Source organism: Bos indicus, chromosome 8 (assembly GCF_029378745.1).
Source record: "Bos indicus isolate NIAB-ARS_2022 breed Sahiwal x Tharparkar chromosome 8, NIAB-ARS_B.indTharparkar_mat_pri_1.0, whole genome shotgun sequence".
Lineage (NCBI taxonomy): Eukaryota > Metazoa > Chordata > Mammalia > Artiodactyla > Bovidae > Bos > Bos indicus.
The window spans coordinates 110,484,912-110,507,912 of record NC_091767.1 but is presented as its reverse complement, the minus strand read 5'-3'; the positions used below and the strand labels follow the sequence as shown (position 1 = coordinate 110,507,912).

General features: G+C 45.0%; 1 protein-coding gene across 9 annotated transcripts in view; it reads right to left on the bottom strand.

The window, feature by feature from the left end:
• Positions 1 to 23,001, bottom strand: part of CNTRL (centriolin) — a 90,119-nt gene that overhangs the window by 12,985 nt on the left and 54,133 nt on the right. For 7 of the 9 annotated variants that reach the window (XM_070795400.1, XM_070795399.1, XM_070795403.1 and 4 more), the window contains 17 exons: positions 22,589 to 22,721; positions 22,018 to 22,166; positions 20,250 to 20,430; positions 18,623 to 18,936; positions 16,912 to 17,117; positions 14,784 to 14,976; positions 11,953 to 12,083; positions 11,675 to 11,815; positions 11,446 to 11,572; positions 10,446 to 10,610; positions 9,367 to 9,526; positions 7,553 to 7,668; positions 7,255 to 7,472; positions 3,643 to 3,800; positions 2,483 to 2,556; positions 1,271 to 1,459; positions 458 to 683 (listed from right to left, as the gene is read on the bottom strand). In XM_070795400.1, coding sequence (XP_070651501.1) covers positions 458 to 683; positions 1,271 to 1,459; positions 2,483 to 2,556; positions 3,643 to 3,800; positions 7,255 to 7,472; positions 7,553 to 7,668; positions 9,367 to 9,526; positions 10,446 to 10,610; positions 11,446 to 11,572; positions 11,675 to 11,815; positions 11,953 to 12,083; positions 14,784 to 14,976; positions 16,912 to 17,117; positions 18,623 to 18,936; positions 20,250 to 20,430; positions 22,018 to 22,166; positions 22,589 to 22,721 — 2,881 coding nt within the window. Of the gene's footprint in view, positions 1 to 457; positions 684 to 1,270; positions 1,460 to 2,482; positions 2,557 to 2,576; positions 3,394 to 3,531; positions 3,563 to 3,642; positions 3,801 to 7,254; positions 7,473 to 7,552; positions 7,669 to 9,366; positions 9,527 to 10,445; positions 10,611 to 11,445; positions 11,573 to 11,674; positions 11,816 to 11,952; positions 12,084 to 14,783; positions 14,977 to 16,911; positions 17,118 to 18,622; positions 18,937 to 20,249; positions 20,431 to 22,017; positions 22,167 to 22,588; positions 22,722 to 23,001 lie in introns of those variants that run through there. The other 2 variants (XM_070795404.1, XM_070795405.1) reach the window with 2 other exon arrangements.

The window sequence follows — 23,001 nt, the reverse complement described above, 5'->3', positions numbered from 1 at the left end:
TTCATTAATATACGGCTCAAAAGAATAAACAGACCGAATGGCCAACAACTGTATCACAGAACTGTTAATATTGCTTTTTGTAACAGGTTGAGATGAAATGGATCACTGCTCCAAAGCTCGGAATTAATGCACTTTTATAGAAAGCCTTTAGGGCGCCTTGTGGCACTTCTTTGCCTTAATATTCCACTTCCTTGAAAAAGCGTTCTCAAAGACAGTGACACAGTCAAGGACAAACACCTGACTGTGTCGAGATCGAATTCCATCTCCATAAAGAGAGTCTGCTCCCTCTGGGCCCGCCTCCTCAGCTTTCGCAGGACCCGGAGGACCGAGTGAGGGCGGCCCCCATGCCGCTCCTGCCTCCTGCCTGGGCCACGGCCGAGGCCGGGCCTCCTCTACGCCTTTGACAGTCAGCGGGTCCCCCAGCGCCCCACCCCTGGCAGCGCTCCGGGATACATACGGGTCTGGGACAGCGTCTTCTCCAGGGTCTCACCCCATCTCTCCTCCTGCTGCAGAGTCCTGGCGCGCTCCTCGGCCCCCAGCACCTGGCTGAGCACCTGGTCCAGGGCGTTCTTCTGGTCTGCTATTTCCTTTTCCAGCTGCTGCTGCTGCTCCTGCAGGGTCGCTCGACTGGCTTCTAACTTTTTTTCTTCACTTTCTCTCTCTTTCTGGAGTCTCTGAAACGTCTTATTAGAGAACAACCTGTTAGTCATCAACTAACTGTGTCCCGCAGGAATCTTCATGGGCACTAGTCGGATTCCAGTTCAAACAGAAAGTAGCGAGCAGCCCACGGTGATAGAGAGGGAGTTCTCCTGGGGTCAGGTGGGGACGGAAAATGATTTGGCTAGCATGTGAGGAGGGGATATGCAGGAACCAACACATGGCCACCACGGTTCTTTATGGGGCCTGTTCTACAGTCTTAATGGTCCATAATATTAATACCAAGGGAGTCAGAGAGTTGGTGTGAAATGCCCCTCAGGTCACACAGGGCAGGTTCGGGTGAGCAAGACCCCAAGCGGGAGCTTCTCAGCAGCGCCGCGCCAGGGGAAGAGCGCTCCCCGAGTGGCAGTGCCCCCTTGCCTGCCGCGCGGGTGCGGTACCGTCTCCTGCTGGGCCAGCTCGGTCTCGTCTGCCTCCACCTCAGACCCCAGGGGAAGAGCGCTCCGCGCGTGGCCAGCTCGGCCTCGTTCGCCTCCACCTCAGACCTCAGACCCCAGGGGAAGAGCGCTCCGCACGCGGCAGCGCCCCCCTTGCGTGCCCGCGGGTGCGGTACCGTGTCCTGCCGGGCCAGCTCGGCCTCCTTCGCCTCCACCTCCGTCTGAAGCGCTTGCAGGTGCTGCCGCTTTGTTGCCTCTTCTCTTTGGCAGACTTCCAACTTCTTTCTGCGTTCCTGGAGGTCCTCCTGCAGCCTGGTCTGCTCGCCAAGCAGGACATCCTGGCGCTTGGTGGTGTGGAGCAGGTCCTTCAGGTCAAAGAACAAGCTCCAGCCAGGGACAGAGCCACCCTCTCTACCGGGCTAGTGGCACTGCCGCACCGCCTGAGCCCGGCGGACACAGCCTGAGAGCTCCACAGCCTCCATCATCGCAGTAAACAGGCGAAGGCGCCCGGAGCTCAGTGTGACCACTGATCCCTCTGCCTAGTATCTAAGATGGCAGACCCTCAGCAAGAGACTCAGTTCCTCCGAAATTTAGCCATCTTGTCACTGAGGTGGGAATAAACAGCACCCACCTCAAAGGATTGCCAAGATTAAGAAAAGCTGTGAACAAGCCTTAACTCGGACTGAAAATGAGCCTAAAGTCATGGTTTTGTTACCATCTGAAATATTTATACAGGTTAAAAAATTCACAAAACAATAAATACTTCCTTCTTCAAAGAACCCTAATTAAACACTTTTGGAAAAGTTACCATATTTCTAGTAACATAGAAAATGTTCATAAGAACCCGTGTTAAGACTTTTTAGAGGACAGAATAAGCTTTATACATCTTAGAAACAGAATCTTCAAGGTAGAAGGAAGAGAATTTAGATGTCTAACCCGTAACGTACAGAGTAGAACTAAGGTCTAAAACTTGCTTGAGGTTCTTTGGAACTCAGCTCACAGCAGTACTCTCACAGGACAACACTGAATCACTGCAGGAAGACGCTGAGAAGCATCAAGGCCTCATTTGTGCCACGGGGAAGAGAGGTCCGTCGGGTCCCTGAAGCCCTCAGAGTGGCGGCTGACCAACTATGGGGCTCTTCTAGCCAACACCCCTGACTTACTAGCTTTGAGCAGAACACTGTTTGAATGGAGAATTCTAGGGCTAAAATAAACTAGAAAATTACTGCTCTGCATCAAAGGTTTTGTATATATTACATTTGTGTTAGATAAATGGCTCTAGAGGACCTGCTCATATCAGAAGGAACCAGCCTCTTTGATTTGTTACTTCAAGCAGCTATCTGCACACCTGCAGGACATTACCGGAAGATGACATCTGTTAGGCTTACCTGTTTCGCTAGGTTCAAATGGTCTTGGACATCAGCTAGTTCCTCCTGTAATGAGTTTACTGCTTCTCGTTTTTCTACAGAAATAACATTTACATAGACTAAGAAATACATATGTATACATTTTCCAGTTTCCCATCAGTCCCCTTAAAAATGTAGACTGAAAGTGAATTTATACTTCCTTCTGTTAGGGTATAACAGGTGACTATGCCACCCTACCTTATTCAAGGCCAAGAGAGAGGTACATGCGCAAGCCAGATCTGGGCTTGGAGCCTTATGTTTTTTAAAGACTTAACATATTAAAAAAAAAAAAAAGATTAACATGTTCAAAACCTCATGATAAAAAAAAACTCACACACAATACCTACTGTTGATGAGGTGTGTGGTTTAAAAACAGGTGCCTTCCACACTGCTGATAAAAATGTAAATTTGGTACAACGCTTCAGGAAGACAATTTGAAAGTAAATTTTATTATCTGTACTGGTTTTGTCCCTTACTAACTGGGTGAGACCAAGCAAGTCCCTTCTCGCTTAAGCAAGTCCCAAGGAAACTAGGCTTACGTTGGCTTCTTTAAATGGGTGAAACAATAGTTTCTACCTCATAAAAATGTTATAAGAATTAAACGATAAAATGCATAGGAAACATCTACAATCATGCCCAGTACACAGGAAGTGTTCAACAAGTATACTGTTGGCTGGAATTACTTAGTAACTTATAAGTAAACAATCATGCAGATTCATAAAGATTTGGTCATAAATACGTCACTTCCATTTTTGTTTTTAAATCTATACACACACACCACCCCTCAAGGAAAAATCTGGAAGGATATTTACCACATTGCTAGTAGAAATTATCTCTGAAGAGTGTGGTCAATAGTGATTTTTGTCACTTTGCTATGTTTTTAAAATTGTTCTCTAAGGAATATGAATTCATTAAAAAAAAAAAAAGCCAGCTTTATTGAGATATAATTCACATATAATGCATTTCACCCATTTAAAGTATGCAATTTCACAGCTTTTGCTAAATTCAGAGTTGTTCAACCATCACCATACCTAATATTAGGACAATTTCTCACTTCTGTTTCTGTAATAAGAAAGCAAACCATTAAACAAAGACTCCAGCAGAAGGAAGACGGCCGCCTCCCCCGCCGCGCCCTCTCTTACCTTGGAGCTGCTGCTGCATGGCCGTGATGTCTCTGTGCAGGGAGAGTTTGCTTCTGTTTAGCTGGTCTAGCTCCTGTTCCAGTTTTCTGATATCCAATTCCAACTTTTCTAAGTCTGACTGCTTTGCTTTGCTATTCTCTTCTGTGGCTGCTAAGACCCTACGATACAAGTGAGACCATCAAACACAAAATGTCCAAGCACAAATACCAGACAACTAACAAGCAGTGTTATGTGTCACAGCACAGCTGTGGAGTCTGGATGACATTAATAAGTTAATAATATTAATAATTTACTAAAATAACAAACATTAATAAGTATTAACAAACTGTACGGCTCTTCAACTCATTCTCAAAAAAACCCCTTATTTTCAGCTTTCCAAATAGAACATTTGGAAATGTTTGTCATTTCAAAAAGTGACTTGCTAAAATTGAAGTTTTATAAAAATCAGGGATAACATGGATAGCACTTATAATTCCAAACGTGATTAAAATGGACTTAACTATAAGTGAAAAAGCAAAAAACACAATTTTATGTATAATGCTGCTAAGCTGCTAAGTCACTTCAGTCGTGTCCAACTCTCTGTGACCCCATAGATGGCAGCCCACCAGGCTCCCCCGTCCCTGGGATTCTCCAGGCAAGAACACTGGAGTGGGTTGCCATTGTCTTCTCCAATACATGAAAGTAAAAAGTGAAAGTGAAGTCACTCAGTCGTATCCGACTCTTAGTGACCCCATGGACTGCAGCCTACCAAGCTCCTCCATCCATGGGATTTTCCAGGCAAGAGTACTGGAGTGGGGTGCCACTGCCTTCTCTGTTTAAGATTTGTCAAAAAAAAAAATGTATGTATGAGCATGTGTTCCTTTACGTGAACAGGAATCACACACTATGGACTGGCTTTGGTCTGGCTTCTCTCACTGAGCAGTCACTTTGAGACGCACCCACGGAGTTGCGTGTTGTTAATACCCATTGCTTTTTATTGCCCTGTAGTACTCTATGGCATGTTGCTACTGTACAGTCCCTAAGTCATGTCCGACTCTTTTGTGACCCCATGGACTGTAGCCCGCCAGGCTCCTCTGTCCATGGGTTTCCTAAGCAAGGATACTGGAGTGGGCTGCCCTTTCCTTCTCCAGGGCATCTTCCCAACCCGGAGATCAAACCCACGTCTCCTGCATCGGCCGGCAGATTCTTTACCATTGAGCCACCAGGGAAGCCCATTCTATGGTATGCCTGTGTGTGTGCTCTGTCATGTCCAACTCTTCGTGACCTCATGGACTGCAGCCTGCGAGCCTCCTCTGTCCATGGAATCTTCCAGGCATAATACTGGAGGGGATTGCCATTTCCTACTCCAGGAAATCTTTCCAACCCAGGGATTGAACCTGTGTCTCCTGCATTGGTAGGTGGGTTCTATACCACTGTGCCACCTGAAAGTCCATTCGATGGTATGGATACACTACAATCTGCCGACCCATTCATCAGCTGATGGGCATTTATCATGTTTCCAGTTTATGGCCACTGCGAGTCAAGCTGCTATGAGCGTCAGTGCACAGTTTTGTATGGACGTCGGCTTTAACCTCTGGGCTTCCCAGGCGGTGCCAGTGGTAAAGAACCCACCTGCCAACGCAGGAGACACAGGAGACGTGGGTTTGATCCGTGGGTTGGGAACATCCCCTGGGAGAGGGCATGCCAACCCACTCTAGTCTTCTTGTCCGGAGAATCCCATGGACAGAGGAGCCTGGTGGGCTACAGTCCACAGGGTCGTGAAGAGTGAGACACAACCGAAGCAATTTAGCATGCTTGCGTGCGCGCGCACACACACACACTACTCGTTTGCACCTCTAGGTGTGGGAAAGCTAGATCTTCTGGTAGGTGTATGTTTGCATTTTTAAGTCTAACTGCCAAACTATTTTCCAAAGTGGTGGTCTGACATTTTATACTCCCACCAATTGTGTATGAAAGTTCCTTGATAGAATTTGGTATGGTCAGTGTTTAATCTATTCTAATAGGGATGTAATGATATTTAGTTGTGGTTTTAATTTGCATTTCCTTAATTATTAATGACACTGAGCATCTTTTCATGTGCTTATCTGCCATTTATCTATTTTCTTAAATAAAATGTTCAAATTTTTGCCTATTTGAAAATTGGTTTCTTCATTTTCTAATTACTGAGTTTTGAGAGTTTGTTATACATGTACATACATCCTGGGTACAAGTCCTGCATCAGACACACAGTCGCAAAGATTTCTCTCCCAGTCTGAGATGTCTTCTTATTGTCTCAACAAGTGTCTTTTGAGAAACAAGTTTTTTTTCTTCCAGCCACACTGTACAGCCTGTGGGATCTTAGTTCTACAATAAGGGATTGAACTTGCCTTCTTGTCAGTGAAAACATGGAATCCTAACCACTGGATCACCAGGGAATTCTCAAGAAACAGAAATTTTAAACTTTGATGAAGTTCAATTTTATCAATTTACTTTTTTACGGATCATGCTTTCAGTGTCTTATCTAAGGAATTTTTGCCTACTCCAAGGCCACGAAGATTTTTTTACCTATGTTTTTTCTCTTACAAGTTTTACATTTATGTTAATGATCCATTTTGAGTTAATTTTTATACTTAGTGTGAGTATAGACAAAGTTCATTTTTTTGCAGTGCTTTTAGCAACATATTTTGAAAAACCATCTCTTCTCTGTTTTGCATCTTTGTCAGCATCAGTTGTACATGTATTTGTGAGTTCACCTGCAGACTTTCTGTTCCATTGTGTTGACCTACCTACATATCTTTTGGAGAACGCAATGGCACCCCACTCCAGTACTCTTGCCTGGAAAATTCCATGGACGGAGGCGCCTGGTGGGCTGCAGTCCATGGGGTCACTAAGAGTCGGACACGACTGAAGCGACTTCATTTTCACTTTTCACTTTCATGCATTGGAGAAGGAAATGGCAACCCACTCCAGTGTTCTTGCCTGGAGAATCCCAGGGACGGGGGAGCCTGGTGGGCTGCCGTCTACGGGGTCGAACAGAGTCGGACTCGACTGAAGTGACGTATCAGCACCCACCTGTCTTTACACCAAGACCACAGTGTTTTGATCATCACGGTTGTATACTGTGTTAACATCACATAGTGTTAGCTCTGAACTTTTATTCTTTGTTAAAGTTGCTTTGGTGTCATATCTAAAAAGCTTTATATTCTAGGTCCTCTGCATTTCAATATGAATTTCAGAATCAGATGGCCACTTTCTATTTAAAAAGTCTGTTGGGATTTTAATTGTGATTGTTTTGAATCTACAGATCAATCTGAGGAGAACTGAATCTTAACAATGGGTTAATACTGGGCCTTCCTACCCACAACAAGGTATATTTCTCTACTGACTTACATATTCCAAGCATACATTATTTTACTTAAATCACAAGTTATTAAAAAAAAGTGCTTTAAGGGAGGGAAAAAAAGCCTAAAAGGAAAATTCATCCCAAAATGCTACTGGTGAATTGTACTGTGATATTGAGTTTGTGGTGTATTTTGTATTTTTTTTTGTCTTTTCCAATTTTTAAAATAGTGTGTTTATAATGCTTTAGCCTTCCAGAAGGGGCCTTGCAAGCTTATTTGCTCCTGCTCTCACCGTTTGGTCTGTGCCAGCTTCCTCTCCCAGCTGTCACATTTCTCCTCGAGATCTTCCTTTTGTTTGCACAAAGATTCAACACACAGCCGCGACGCTCGGGCCTCAGCAGTTACCCGCTCAGTCTCGCGCTTGTCCCTCTCTAAGACCTGCTTCTGCCACTCCATCTCCCCTTTCTGTCGCAGGGCTGTCTGCTGCAAATTCTCCAACTGCAGTTTCTCCTAAAGAAGAGAAAAGAGGACTCAGCTGTACAAATGGAGACCGAGTGGTTTGCTCCCAGTAAAATGCCTGTGTGTATTACCTCCAGCACGTCAACCTGAGTCTTCTCTAACTCAGACATCTTTTGCTCATGCTGTAGCTTCAAAGCTTGCAGCTCATTGTTTTCAAGTTGCAACATGTCCAGAATATTCTTAAGTTCTAAGAGAAACAAAGCATGGTCCAGGCTATTAATTGAATGCGGAAACATTTACAAAATAAACAGAAAATAATGCTATTGGCTGATATAAAAATAGGTAATAAAATACATATTTGTTGTGCTGAATTAATGGAACTAATTAATTGCATTTTGAGCGAAAAAAATCCTTTAAAAGTACTGCTAAACATTAAATTGCTGGAAAAATTTAAACACATATTCAAAAAAGATCTAGTTCTAAAAGAACTTACCCTACCTAAAAGAATTTAAATCAAACAAAAACTTCAAACTGTATCAGCTGAAATTTACATATCAATTCTTTTGTCCTCTGAAATATAGATTTCTAAATATTAACTATTTTTCTGATTATAAGAATATTTGTTCATTACAGAAATTTTGAAAAAAGTATAAAAGAAAAAAATTAAAACCCATCATTATCCTACCATCCAAAGATGATCACTACTGCAATAGCACTTTGATAATTTCCTTCCAGAAGCTTTTGTGCGGGCATATACACACCCCACACACATACTTTAATTTTTTAATATTTTGGTGGCTCAGACTGTAAAAAAATCTGCCTGCATTGTGGGAGACCTAGGCTCAATCCCTGGGTCAGGAAGATCCCCTGGAGAAGGGAATGGCAACCCACTCTAATATTCTTGCTTGGAGAGTTCCATCAACAGAGGAAACTGGCAGGCTACACAGTGTATGGGGTCGCAGAGTCGGACGCGACTGAGTGACTTTCAGTTCACTTGAGACTTCAACAGCCTTCTTTTTTTTAAGTTTTTTTTGATGTGGACCATTTTTAAAGTCTTTATTGAATTTGCTGCAACATTGCTTCTAGTTTATGTTTTGGTTTTTCAGCTGTGAGGCACCTTAGCTCCCCGACCAGGACCAAACGTGCAGCCTCTGCACTGGGAGACGAGGCTTAGTCACTGACTGCCAGGGGTCCCCATACGCACATATTTTAAAACAGATTAAGACGACATTCAATGCTTAGTTTTTATCTATTTTTTTCACTCTTCTTTTATCAGTATTTTTGCATGCCATTAAATGTTAAACTATGGTTTTTAAATTGGTCGTTTCCAAATTTTGTCATTATAAATTCTACTGTAAGTAACTCAGCTTAATTTGTAAAACAAGGAAATTAAGGCTTATTTCTTAATAAAATTGAAAAAGAGAAATAAATATTGCTGTGATGTGCATAAATGCTTGCCCTCTCTGCTGCTGCTAAGTCGCTTCAGTTGTGTCTGACTCTGTGCGACCCCGTAGACAGAAGCCCACCAGCTCCCCCGTCCCTGGGATTCTCCAGGCAAGAACACTGGAGTGGGTTGCCATTTCCTTCTCCCATGCATGGAAGTGAAAAGTGAAAGTGAATTTGCTCAGTGGTGTCCGACTCTTAGCGACCCCATGGACTGCTGCCTACCAGGCTCCTCCATCCATGGGATTTTCCTGGCAAGAGTACTGGAGCTTGCCCTCTCTAGATAAATAGAAATAGCTACCTAGTAAGTTTAACAGCTGTGTATTTTAAGAGTTTAAGACACTGGGAGGTTGTTTCATTTTATAATTCAATCAATAGCCTATAAGTGGTCTTCTTTCATCACACTCTGGTAGCAATGAAAATTCTGCTTTCAGTCAATTTAAATATTTCATTTATAATCTGCTTTCCTTTGATTAGAAATAAGGTTAAACTTTAAACTTACCAGTTTTATGTTTAGACATCTGCCCTAAAACTACCTGAAGATTTTCTTCCTCTTTTTCAATTTCTTGCTTTAAAAGTGAAAGTTGATTTTTTTTCTCACTAATCTGGACATTCAGTTCTCCTTTCTGAAAACTCAGTTCTTCCAGAAGACCTTTTAGTTCCTATGCAAAGAAAAAAAAAAACAGAAAAAAGTCAACCCACCTCTACCAAGTTATGAATAGAAAATACTTTAAAATCAATTCTGTTAATTTTATTTTTAAACTTTACATAATTGTATTAGTTTTGCCAATAAAAAAATAAAAGCAATCCCCCCACTTCCCACAAATACATTAAGTAAGAATAAACAAAAAATATTGAACAAATAAAAAATAAAAGTGATGGCCATTAAAAAAAAAAATAAAATAAAATAAAATCAATTCTGTTATTAACTGTCCCGCATATAAATTATCATTTGAAAACAAGCTCATCTTTGTGTTTTACATTAAGAATAGCACTGTATTTACACTAACATATTCTAGTATAATACAAGTAAAAAAGTAATATAATATCTACATTTAAAATGTATATGCAGTTATTACTATGGGCAAGGCTGTATGTTACAGAGAGAAAAGGCTGATTCAGATCCATCTCCTGCCCTCAAGGGGCTGTTAGCACCTTTTGGGGAAGTAAGGCCGGGAACAGAAACATGATCAAGAAAGGCTAAGGTTCTGTAGGAAAAGTGTAGAGCGTCACCAAACTCAGAAGCAAGATAAATCACTTCCAGGAAAAGCTGGGGAAGCCCCTTAGTGGCGTGAAGCTGAACTATGCAACTAGGTCAGATCCGGGCATTCCCAGGAAGGGATTCCTGAAGAAACAGCATGGGAAACACAGAGGCAGAAAACAGAAAACCTCGGCACGTCCAGAAAACATGGAAGGCCAGCTGCACACAGCAGCCCCAACGCGGCTAGAGACCACCAAGCTGACGGGACAGGGGCGGTGAGATTCGGGGATTCATATTTGCATCTTGGGGGGAACCAACGAAAATATCTCAAAATAAAGCTACAGAACTACAGGACTCTTAAACACTACTGCGAGACATACCCTGATGTGGTTGCACTTCTCAGTTACTTCAGTTTCTCCCAGCCTCAGCGCTTCCTGGAGGTCAGCTCTGGCCTGGACCATGCTTCCCTGGAGTAGATGCAGCTCCTCCTTCTTATGCCCCAGCTGTCTGTCCAAGACAGCCATCTCCTGCTGCTGACCCGTTACCTGCATTAAAGAGAGGGAAGGAATACGTAGCTTGACAAAAGTGCTGAGATGGAGAACACTTCGTCCAGCCGAATGCTGTGCGGAGGTGGTACTCTAACTTTAGTTATCTTAGCTGCAAGAGTCAGGGGGCCGGGCTGGGGAACGCAGGCATGAAACGCCTGATAAAGGCCCTGAGCTCACTCAAATCACAGCAAAACAGGAACATGAGAACCGTCCCTCGACCATCCCTCGAGTTACGGTTTTCAAAGAACCTCCCTACCTATCCTTCATTCCAACTGACACCACCCTGGCACTGCCCTACATGTACTTCATTCCAACTGACAGCACCCTGGCACTGCCCTACCTGTACTCCATTCCAACTGACACCACCCTGGCAATGAGAGTTAGGCAGGGATGTAAGAAATTTACTCGTTTTGTAAATTTAAAACTTACAATTTTAAGGGCAATACATATTCAGTTACAGAAAAGCAGAAAATGCAGACACGTGAAAGGAAGAAAACAGACAACATTCACTACCCTCCTTCATCAGATGACCATGTTTGTACTTTGGCAGAGACTAAAAATTCAAACACAAATATTTATACACACATTTAACATAAATGATCTCAGAACAGATCATGTTTTGAGACTCACTCATTCAATAAGATATTGTATTGAGGAGATTCAAATTCGGGTTGGGCTCTATTCTTATCCGCTAAGATATATGGCCTCATTCGTACTTTACTATGTATTTGCCAGTCTCTTCTACAATCAGACACATATCATTTTTATAATCGCAACATGAATGGAGGCTTCCCAGCAGCATGAACTGGTTTTCAAGGCGGCTGCTGCATACCTGGCTCCTCAGCTTGTCCAGCTCCGCTCTCTTGGCCTGCAGGAGGGCCTCCGACTCTCTCAGGACCTGCAGGTGGTGATCCTCAGTGCGCACTGCCGTCTCGATGTCTTTCTGCAGCTTCTGCAGCCTACAAAGCGCCAGCAGTACCAGAGCAAATCGGCAGGGAGACCGAGCCCCAGGAGCCCCCACCCAGCGCAAGCCTGCGAAGCCGGGCAGAGGCCGTACTTACTCTTCTGTTAGTTTTTCCTTCTTCGTGTTTAAACACTGGAAGTCTGAGTCTTTTGCTGCAACAACTTTGTTTATCTCTTTCAAGATTTCTTCTTGCTCGGTTCTGTGCTGCTCCAAATCCTTTGTGTCCGCCTGCAACAATCTGAAACACATCGCTTTATTTCCCCCAGACTCCTTAGACTTGACGTGTTATTTATCCTAAAGCAATTACCATCCTCTTAGACTCAAGCCTCCCATTCATCTCACTGGGTATATCGGTGGCCGAGTGCGTCTGCCTACCTGAGCTGCTGATCAGCCTTGACAAGGCTAACAGCTGTTTCCTGAGCTCTCCTTTCTAACTCCTCAGCATCTTTCTCAGTTTGCAACAAATTCCTCTTGGCATCAGTGAACTTTTCAACAGCATTTTTCGTCTAGAAAAGAAACTGTCATTAAAAGCAAGTCAGCTGCAATATTCTCTTACAACTGTTGCTACTGTAAATTGGCACAACTCTTGGAAAGCAGCAATACAGAAAGAGTGATAAAAATGTTCATTCACTTGGACCCGCCAGTTCTCAGAAAAGAATTCAGAAGAACTGCTATATAAAACTGCTCATTGCATACTGAGATAACGTAAGACTTGACAAATAACTGAATTAACTGATAATGCATCAACACAATGCAATACTGTGTAGTCTTTAAAATAAGATGACAAGGTAGTAACATGGAAGAACGTTAATGATAAAATGTTAGCTGAAAAAAATAAATTCAAAGGGGTACAAGCACTCTAAGAGTGACCATACAAAGCTGTATCTTGTCAACAAAGAGAAAGGCTTTGCAAACTTAAACATTGTAATTTGAGGGTGGTGAGATGGTAGATGATCTTCTATTTAAAAATAATCAGTAGTATTGTTATTTTTTTCAATTAAAAATTATCTAAACCAAAACAACCACCCCCCCCAAAAAAAAATTTAAAAAGAGAAGAAAAAAGTGAACAAATAGCTACCCATTTAAGTGGCAAAGACGTTATTTTACCAAGATTCCCTCCACAGAGATTTTTCTTTCAATACATTTACTAGTTTATTTCTGGCTGAGCTGGTGTTCCCTGCTGCACGTGAGCTTTCTCTAGTCACGGTGAGGGGGGCTGCTCTCCAGTCGCAGCTGCAGGCTTCTCACTGCAGTGGCTTCTCTTGTTTCGAAGCACGGGCACCGGAGCTCGGGCTCAGCAGCTGTGGCGCACAGGCTGGTTGCTTTGCGGCACGTGGAAGCCTCCCGGGCCATGGACTGCGCCGGAGTCTCACACACTGGCAGGTGGATTCTTAACCACCAGACCGTGGGAGTCCCTAGAGACTCTGCCTTTGCTCTCGATATTATCTTAAGTAAAATTCCATTACTCTAAGGATAATTTAATTATGACCGGGAATCAAATATTTAATACTTCTGAAGTATTTCAAAACCTTCCTATACAAGATTTGGCAAAAATAGCATTTTTTTTTTCCCTATCAGCTTGGTTTCTTTTTCTGTCTAAAATAAGAGGCTTAAAAACAATGTCATGAGAAATCCAAAAGCAGAGTATCGTTAGAACTTGGTTGAGCAGTGACTCACTGTTGAGCGGAAACACTTTGTATTGCCGTTGCACTCAAGTCAGAGATGTCTATATGTGACACTCATCTAGTAAATACTCTGTGTGGATGCAACAGGGTTTGGCTGGCTCCCGAAGTGCTAAATATTTCACCACACTTCTTTCCACTTTGGACGGCCAGTTTCGACCAGATTCATCAGCAAACCACTGGACAAAACTCGTGACCCACTACGGAAAGCCAGCATGTCTCCAGCAGTTTTTTATCTCCGTGTATGTCAGGTTTTAACAAGTCTGGCACATTCCTTGCAGCACTTTCTCCTTCCTCTTCCTCTGGAGCAAGCTGCCTCCCTGAGTCATTTCGGGAGGATGAAGGAGGAGAAGCTTATTAGCCTGAACCTAGGTTCACTTCCTCTCTCTGCCAACTACCGGTCTCAGTAATCTTTTATACACCACCAACAGATTTTTCTCTGGTCCTGCTCACACCTATTTGCTCTCCCAGTGATCTACCATATGACAGAAGAATGGAAAAATGTCCCCCAAGAAGATGGGGACATTTTTCCATTCTTATAAAGCCACCACTCAGAATTACTTACATAAATCCTTCGTTTCAGCTCCTGGGTAACAGATTTCTATTCATTCAAATTGGTTCATGTTGAAACAATAATATAAAAATAGTAGTTCCTGAGGTGCCCCATATGGAAAAGGGACTTTTTTTTTAATCCTGGAATTCCCATCTAGCTAAAAAGCTCTTTTGGTGAGGCAGGACTTCAGCTGTGTGACCACAGGCTAGACCAGGCTCTGTGAGTTACATCTGTGACCATCTAACAGGGTTGCCAGGAAAGTTAAACGAAGAGGTATTTATAAAACAGGCAACATGTGGCCTAACAGGCTCAATAAGAGGCAGTTCCTTTCCCTCCCCAAATTACTCTGTATTTAAGTCTCAAGAATATTACTTCAGGCCAAAAAATACTTGATTTTGTATCAACTATCAACTTGGAGAATAAACTAAGAGTCTGACTGTGAGGTGCACTGTTATTTTCTAAGACTATAAGAGTAACCCGTTTAATAAACATTACAGCCCAAGTAACTTTTAAAACACACAGGATAAGGAGGTGGGGTCTGTTAGGAACTAAACGACTTTCAGGAGCTTTAAGTATCCTACTTCATCTCACTCACACTGGACGGCCTAGGCTGGCTGTTTTTGCTGTGCTGGGTCTTCAGAGGTTCAGCAGTCGCAGCGTGCGGGCTTAGTTGCCACGCAGCATGTTGGATCTTAGTTCCCTGATCAGGATCGAACCTGTGTTCCCTGCCCTGGAAGGCGGATTCTTAACCAATGGACCACCAGGGAAGCTCCCCAGCTTAGATTTTCGTAGCCTGAGTTTACAGTTGAGGAAAGCAAAGCTCGGAGACGTAAGTGACTTGCCCAAATCCTCGAAGCTCCTTAACCAGCAGAGTGCAGCCTGACTCTGAAGACTGCGCTCTTACACGTTCTCTTTCTAACCCATCCTGCTGATGACAGTAAGCCACCTCCATCCAAGCACACAGCACATACTTTCTCTGTTGTGCATGAAAGTTCACTCTCGGCTTCCGCCAGCAGTCGGTCAGCCTCCCTGAGCTCTGCTCGACGTTTCAGGAGAGTCTTCTCGATGCACTCAATTTCATCTACAATATCTTCATGGTGCTTGAGTGATTTTTCTATTTCTAGCTCATTCATAAGACTCTCAACATTTCCATCAATGAAGTCTCTAAAAAAATTCACACACACACACAGAGATTTTAAATGTGACCATATTAACACCTATAGCCTAGTGATAAAAAGATGCACGGTGACTTTCTAATACGAGAAGGGATGGGACAGACAGCTACATCTGATTAAGCTCAAGCTCTATGTTTACCTTGGTTCAAGGTCTAAGTATACCTAAGTTTAAGGTTATGTTACCATATTTTTACTCGACGTGGCATATTGCTGACAATCAGTGAATAATATGTATAATGTATGATGCTGCTGTTTTGTCCTTTTAAATATAAAGATTTTTTTTTTAATCAGCACTTAGTCAAGACAATGCTGATAACTTCACCTCTTCTGTGGTATAAAAATAAAGCAAGCCACTCCCAAGACAACCATCCATTTCCCTCAAAATTATTCTACATTTCTGCCAGAGTAAAATTATGGTGATGATATCTGACAAATCAAAAAGCATAACACAGGACTTAGTAACACAAGGCTAAAGTCAAAATTGCTTGAAAATGGGACTATCTATACAGAAAAACATGAAAATAAACTTAACATGTTAACAGTTTGTCTTTAAATGAATACAGACAATTCTTACTTTTTTCTTTGACCATTTTTGTGTTATCCAAATTCCCCCAAATGATAATTTATTTTTATAACTAGGAAAAGAAGTGGCTGTCCCACTGGCCTACATCCCCCTCAAAAACTTCACCCCCTCATGTACACCTACAAAAATGAAACAACCATCCTGTAAGCCTTCAAACACCTAGGCCCACCCTTCTCTTGGCAGCCCTCGCTCTTTCCGGCCAGGTCTCTAAGTCACTCTTGCATTTGCTCCTAGAAGGCAGGGACCGTATCTTACCCACCTCAAGGTCCTCCACAGGTCTTCCTCCATCCCTGGCACACGGGCCAGTCTGGCTAAATGGACAAAAACTGAGGAACTGTCGTAATTCATGGTCTAGTGCAGAAGATGGGCTTCTGTGTAACTGACCCGTGCAGCAGATACTGCATTGGCTAATGAGCGCTATGCCAGACACTGGGGCACAGAGAGGGAGGCCCTGTGCCTGCCCGCCTGCCCGCCTGGGTACCTTACAACACAGTATGAGCAGCACTACGCCCCATGCTGCCAACTCTTAATTGTGGGAGCCTGAGATGAGAAGCCTCTTATATCAGAGGGGATCCCTGACCTTCACCTGGAGAGACACACTGGAATTGTGCGGGGCAGGTTGGGAAGCCACTGCAGGCAAAGAACAGTGCATGCAAAGCTGGGGAGGCAGGAGAAAAGGTGGTGCTCAGGGAAACTGCAACCAAGTACGCAGGGCGCAGGGCCAGAACAAACACTGTATGGGGAGAGAAAGATGAGAGAGAGGCAGGGTTCAGGCCCTGGAGAGCAGCATGTCCGCTGGTGGGAGCACGCACGGCCAGGTGTGCAGCCACGTCGAGGGAGGGGCAGAGCGGAAGAGACTAGACCTGGAGAACCTGACAGGATAAGAGTGCCTCAAGGCCAGGGCAGCGAAGATGAAGGAAGGGCGCCAGCGGAACCGCCCTTCGTGCACAGCGTCAGCGGGCTGGGAGAGCAGCTGGACGCCTAGGGGAGTGGAGGGAAAGGGGAGTGGTGAGGACACCAGCAAGCCTGCAGCCAGGATAACGGGGAGGGATGGCCATTCTCCAAGAGCGACCACAGGAGACGCTGATGTGGATTATCGGCCACGAGAACTTAGAAATCACCATGTGGCTATTAAATTAATTTAAATTCAGTTCTGTTTCCCAGTTTCATCAGCCACATTTCAAGTGCTCAATAACCACACATGGCTAAGGCTACTGTTCCGGACGGGACAGATCTAGAACATTCCCAAGAACACAGAAAGTGCTACGGGACAACACTGATTTTGGTTACCTTAATGAACTAATTCATCTGAATCATAAAAATAAAATGGCTAATAATTACTTTCGCTGTTGATGTTTCTGGATGGTTCTATGTAATTCTTCTACTTCATGCTCTAAGCCTTTCTTCTCTTGCAAAAGTTCATCAATATTATGATGCAGTTCTTCTATTTCTTTCTCAGACTGCCGCTTGGATACTCTCATCCTCTGTTCCTGCTTCTTTGATTTTAAATGCTGTATTATGTCTTCCAATCTAGAAACCTCATTCTCCTAATAAAGAAAAAAACGCAATACTGAAATATCACGAGGTCATTTCCCCTTTTTCCTGCTCCAAACTGAAATGAACTGTGGTTAAAGTGATATCTATGCCCTGAAAATAGTGGCAGCTTCCTAAGACTTCAGTTTGAAAAGAAAAATTAAGTCAAGCCAATGTCTTCACAAATCATAGATGAAATGGATGGACCAAGAGATTCTACGACTCTTCCACCAGTCCAGCTATGGCTGCCTGATAAACAGTCAGCAGGCACCTCCTGCGGGTACTGTCTGGTCCCAGAGTTCAGCATCTGACAGAGACACAGACGTACACGTCACCCCCTCCTCTGGACACATGGGAGGGCAGTGGGCTGAGAAGGCTACTTAGAGGAAGGGGTGCTTTGCTTGGTTTTGAAGAACAAATGAAATAGGAAAAATCTAAGCCGAAGAAGTAATGTACAAACACAGGAGATATAAAGGCACACCTGGGAGCCATATGACAGCTGGGTACTAGCTGAGGGTAGAAGAGCCAGTTACGAGATCAACAGATGCTGAGCCAACAGAACTGTTACAAAGCCAGCATGCGCTGAGGCACCGCAGGCTAACAGGAGTAACGACCATTTGTAACCATGTAAACAGCTACAGCTCTGAAACTAGGTTGACCGATTAAAATTGGACTGGTGGCTTCACACCCAGGTACTAGAATCCTTTACCTTCCTCTCAGTTTGCTGAGAGGAAAAGGAAAAAAATCAAGAGCTCGGAAAACATCAGGATCCAGGTATCCTGAGTTAGAAGGAGGTACTTGTAATGCATTTTATTTCTTTAGTGCCAAAATCTTGAAAAGTAAGCTAGGGACTAGGAAGGATTCATTTCTAGAATTTAGCCTAGAGGAAAAATATGAAATACGGTAAAATTTATACTAAGTTAAATGAACTACACTGCCTGCAAATAAAGAAGTGTTATGCAGTCATTAAAATACTGCTTAAAAATGTCTATGAAAACCATGGGAAAAATGCTTGTAACATGAAGTAGGAAAAACAGAACACAAAATTATGGGCGCAAGAAGAAGAGAACTGTGAAGAGAAAGAAAGAATCATCATTAATCTCACCACCAAGGGGTGATCCCCAGCAAAGCCTCACTGTGTGCTGCTGTTACACGTGTTTACACGTGAACACACGTCTACACGTGTGCGCCCACGTACAGGCAGGTACGTACACAACCACGGTGACTGAGCAAGCACACGCCTACACACACACTCACACAGTGCTTGTCAACAAGAACAGGCATAAGAAGCCTTCTTTAAAAATGGCTAATTTCTGGGCTGAAAGCATTTTTGTTATAAAATGGTTAAATTAGGTCCACAAAGTGATCTGGCACCTAACTTCTGACCAGAACAGTATTTTAATAAGAGAACGTTCGCTGGGTTCTGACCATCCGCCTTACAAGCACACTTCTGGGACGCGGGCTCTGGGGTGGCTCCAGGGAGGCCGTGTGGACCGGGTTCGCGCACCTCCCCACTTACTAAGGCATGGTGCTCCGGGACGTTGCAGTGCAGCACGCCCACTGGGATGAGGGGGACGGAGAAGCTGGGCGGTGGGGGCCCGTACACAATGGGGGCACCAGCAGGGGGCGGGCCATACACAACAGTGCCAGGGCTAAGAGGTCGGCTATTGTTGGGCAAGGGAGGCGGCGGTGCGTAGAGGGCCATGCCCTGTGGCACAGGAGAGCCGTCAGGGAACACGGTGTACATCATGTATCCAGGAGGAGGGACAAATGGGCGGTCATCGTGGTCATCCAGCTCGCTCTCCTCCCGGCTCTCTCCTCCACTGTCTGCATCTTCAAACAGAAACACAGGAGCGTGTGTTATTCCCGTGGCTTACTAGGTAAACACACTTAGCAGAGAACAGCAGCATTCAGGCCGAGATATCAGAGATGCAAAAATAAAATTTTGTAAAAAACATCAAAAGCAGTTTTGAAAAGTAGATCAAGACAGAGATTCCAATTCTTTCCACCAGGTGAACCCGAGTTTCTCCAACACCTATCCATTGGTTTGCTTTTTTCCCGTCTTCATTCACTCATCACTCAGCAACACTTGGGTGCCTGCTCCGTGTTACATGGAGGCCAGCAGAGAAGCACTACGAGACCCACAGCTCCAACATCCGGGCACAGCCTCTCTCGGGGCTTTGCTCACTCATCTCTCCAGGAAGCAAGAACTAGCTGTGTGTGCCACTGATGACCGAGCACACAGCCGGCACTCCACTTCCTGAATGAACAAATTCGCAGAATGCAATATTCCCATTTTACAGATTAACACTCTACTGCTGCTGCTACTGCTGCCAAGTCGCTTCAGTCGTGTCTGACTCTGTGCGACCCCATAGACGGCAGCCCACCAGGCCCCGCCGTCCCTGGGATTCTCCAGGCAAGAACACTGGAGTGGGTTGCCATTTCCTTCTCCAATGCACAAAAGTGAAAAGCGAAAGTGAAGTCGCCCAGTCATGTTCCACCCTCAGCGACCCCATGGACTGCAGCCCACCAGGCTCCTCCGTCCCTGGGATTTCCCAGGCAAGAGTACTGGAGTGGGGTGCCACTGCCTTCTCCGAGAGCAGCTAAATAATTTGCCTAGAATGACACAGCTACTTAGTGAAAGAGCCGGGATTTACCCCAGGTCAGACTCTTTCCTCTGGGGCTCTGGAAGACAGACTCGCAACACTTCACTTCAGTTGGTAATTAACGCCCCGAGACGAGGGTGTAAACTGCCACGCTCCAGGAGCACAGGTGAGCTGCTCAGCACGCCTGGGTAAGGCAGAGAGGACGAAGGTCCAGCAGAAGAGTGCTGCTCGAGGACCTGCGTCTTGCTGAAGTCACGGGGTGTCAGTGGGCACGGAGGAACAGTTTGGGAGAGAAAGGAAGTAGAATGTTCCGAACAGAGGGCTTCAAACATGGAGGTGTGAGAAACACAGCATGCAGCTGGGTGTGGCTGACAGGCGGGAGAGGGACAGGAAGGGAGGCAAGGGGCCACTGGCCACGGCCAGGTCACAGAGGGCTCCCGAGCAGGCTGAGAGACTGGACTGTACTTTATGGATTTCAGGGGACCAAAAGTCATTAACCAGGCAAGAGAAATGCAACTTCCGGGATGTGATCTGACTTACCTTTATTTGAAAACGATTTATGTAAGCCGCTCCTGATGGGAGAATACACCCAGTATCCGGAGGCAGCTTGAGGGGCGCCGTCTTCCCTCCCGTCCTGCTGTGGTTTTCTAATAGGAGTCGAGGCTGCGTACTTCAGCCCGACACCAGAGTCCTTCGTGGCCTGGGAGCTGTGGCTGGAAACCTAGACAAATGACAGAGGAGCACAGCGTCTCTTAGAAATAAAGGCTGATGTGGAGAAAGATCAGAGTCTACAGCAAGGCCGACAAAGAGCTGGTTTCTCTTCCCACATCATAATTCTCGTTCTCACAGGGAAAAGTGAGACGTGGTCACATGGTCATATAACCTGCATGTGTGCCAGCCTCCTGGCTCCCGTACTCATCCTTCCTAGTGGTCTCTCTTCCTTTGGTAAGATCATGGAAAGCAGGTGCCTTCCAGGCTGCCTGTGCTCCGTCTCCTGTGGTGCTGGGGGCCAGGCCTGGCCTTAGAGCTCTACCGTTGCGCTCCTTCTCCTTCCCAGTTGCAGGTTGGCCCTCCAAGCCCTCAGCCGACTCGGGCTCTGCTCTAACTTGCGCTGCTTCCCCCTGTGGCCCTGGCTGTGCCAAGATGTCTGGCTTCCTCAGAGGTCTGGGAGGAGGATCTTAGATTCCGCTCTTGGGGTTTTGAGGAAGTCCACACGGCCCTGGGATCCCAGCGGGTGAGGGCTGCTTCTCCTGACTGTGGCTGTCAGCAGATTCCAGCAGGATGTCGCTCTCAGCTCTGGAGGAGAGCCTCTCCTTCCTTCCCACATTCAGGCCAAACCTTCACTCTGTGCCCACTGACACCCCTTAACCCTCCTCTCCTCCAGCTCCTCTGCTCTAGCCTCCTCCATCCTGCACCCGAATGAGTTCAAACAGCCCCACCAGAGCAGCTCACGCACTGCAAGTCTAGCCTTCACACTCTGCCAGACTACTCCTCCGAAACTAGAGCTCTGATCATAGCACACACAGCCGCAGTTTCCCAAGGCCTACGTAATTAAGGGTAAGGGATTTTGAAGTCCCTTTAAAAAAAAATTCATGGCCCCAATCTACTTTGCCTTTCACTGTTCCCATCCCACCCTCAAGCCCCGCAAGGTTACCTGCCATGGCTGACCCAACGCTCCTCGTCCTCGTGGGCTGTCCCCTCACTCCTGAGAGCACATCCCGTGAGGGCTGCTTAGCGCTCACTTCACGCCCCTGCTTGTGAAGGCGTCTTCCCTAGACATCCCCATGAGATGAATCTGTAACTCTCTGCGACGTGCCTGTCACTGCTTCGTAACTGCACGGGTGTAACTGCTCCTCCCCAGCTCATCAACTCTTGGAGGGCAGGGGCTCTATTGCTCATCACGGCTTCCCACCAAGTCCTGCACTTGACCTAGACCTCATAAGCGCTGAGTGAATGTCCGTTAAACGGAAATGAAATGCAGGTGCCTGTGTTTCTGTCTCAGCCTCTGTGTAATTCTACTGCCATTTTCAACAGTTTCAACAGGCTCTCTGGGCTCAAGTCACTTAATCTCCCTTACAGGATCCTTATTCCAGGACCCCACCACATACACCTGAGCACGAGTGGGCAAGTGCCACGTTTCCTGGGAATGCCCCATTTCCATCTCAGTATAAACACTTAAGAACCTCAACGCATGGCTTAGCCTAGATAGGTTGTTCTTGACACCTGATCACAGATTTACGGAAGGCAACTTTGTTACATTTTCTTAAAGAAAACTTAGTATATATTCCCAACAACACAGACTTCCTACTTTTGATGATGATGGTGGTGGCATAAAGTACCAATAGCCTCGTCTTTTGAAAGGATCTGCCATGCTGCTGATGTAATCATTCTGGTAAGAAACTTCACATCGGAGTTCAGCAATTTCTTCCAAAATATTTTCAATGCCTCCTCTGTTATCTGTAAAGGAAAGTTATTCCATGAGTTGGGCATGAAATCATCTACTTCCTTTCGCTCTCAAATGTGATTCCATGAGAGCCAATGATTCTTAGTTCCTCACAGCTGTCCTTTGGTAATAAGTGTTTGCTGACACTTAAAGAGGACAGACATATCCTGCTGCTATTCACTTAGAAAGCGAGCCAGAGAAAGAAACAGATTTGTAAACATTCCTTTTTTTGAAAATACAAAAATGAATCTCTTCTCCTCTGTAATCAAGTCCCTGGATATTGCACTTACATACATTGGAAAAAGTTCTTTATTTATTAAGCTAATTATCACAGCTCTATAAATCAAGCATGGGCTTGACTGGTAACAAATAAATCTGCTAAAGGGAAAAAACCAACAGAATGATCTGATTTTAAAACCAAAGCCCAGTACTTTACCCGCCCCAGTGCGGTCTAGTGAGTCCCGCAGCCTTGCGATCTCTCTCCTCTGTCTCTCCATGGTCTCATTCCACCTCTCGATTTCCAGCGCCTGTGAGCTTGCTCCTTGGGTGCCTGCCTCTACTTTCTCCATCTCAATTCGAAGATATTAAAAAAATCACATATGAGAAGTTGCCAGTGAATGTTCTTTTCCAGATGCATTTCTCCTTGCAGTATGATTTATAATCCCCTGATTTTTTACTTCTACTTTACTAATGAGGAACCCCATTACTCCAGACATTTAAACCCTGCAATGCCTGGCACCCAGCAGAGGATCGAGTACTGACTGCCGACGGGACCTCAGAACCCTTGGAGAGGGCCCCTACCGCAATTCAGTTGCTTAGGAACTGAGATGGACCCAAGAAGGAGGTGGT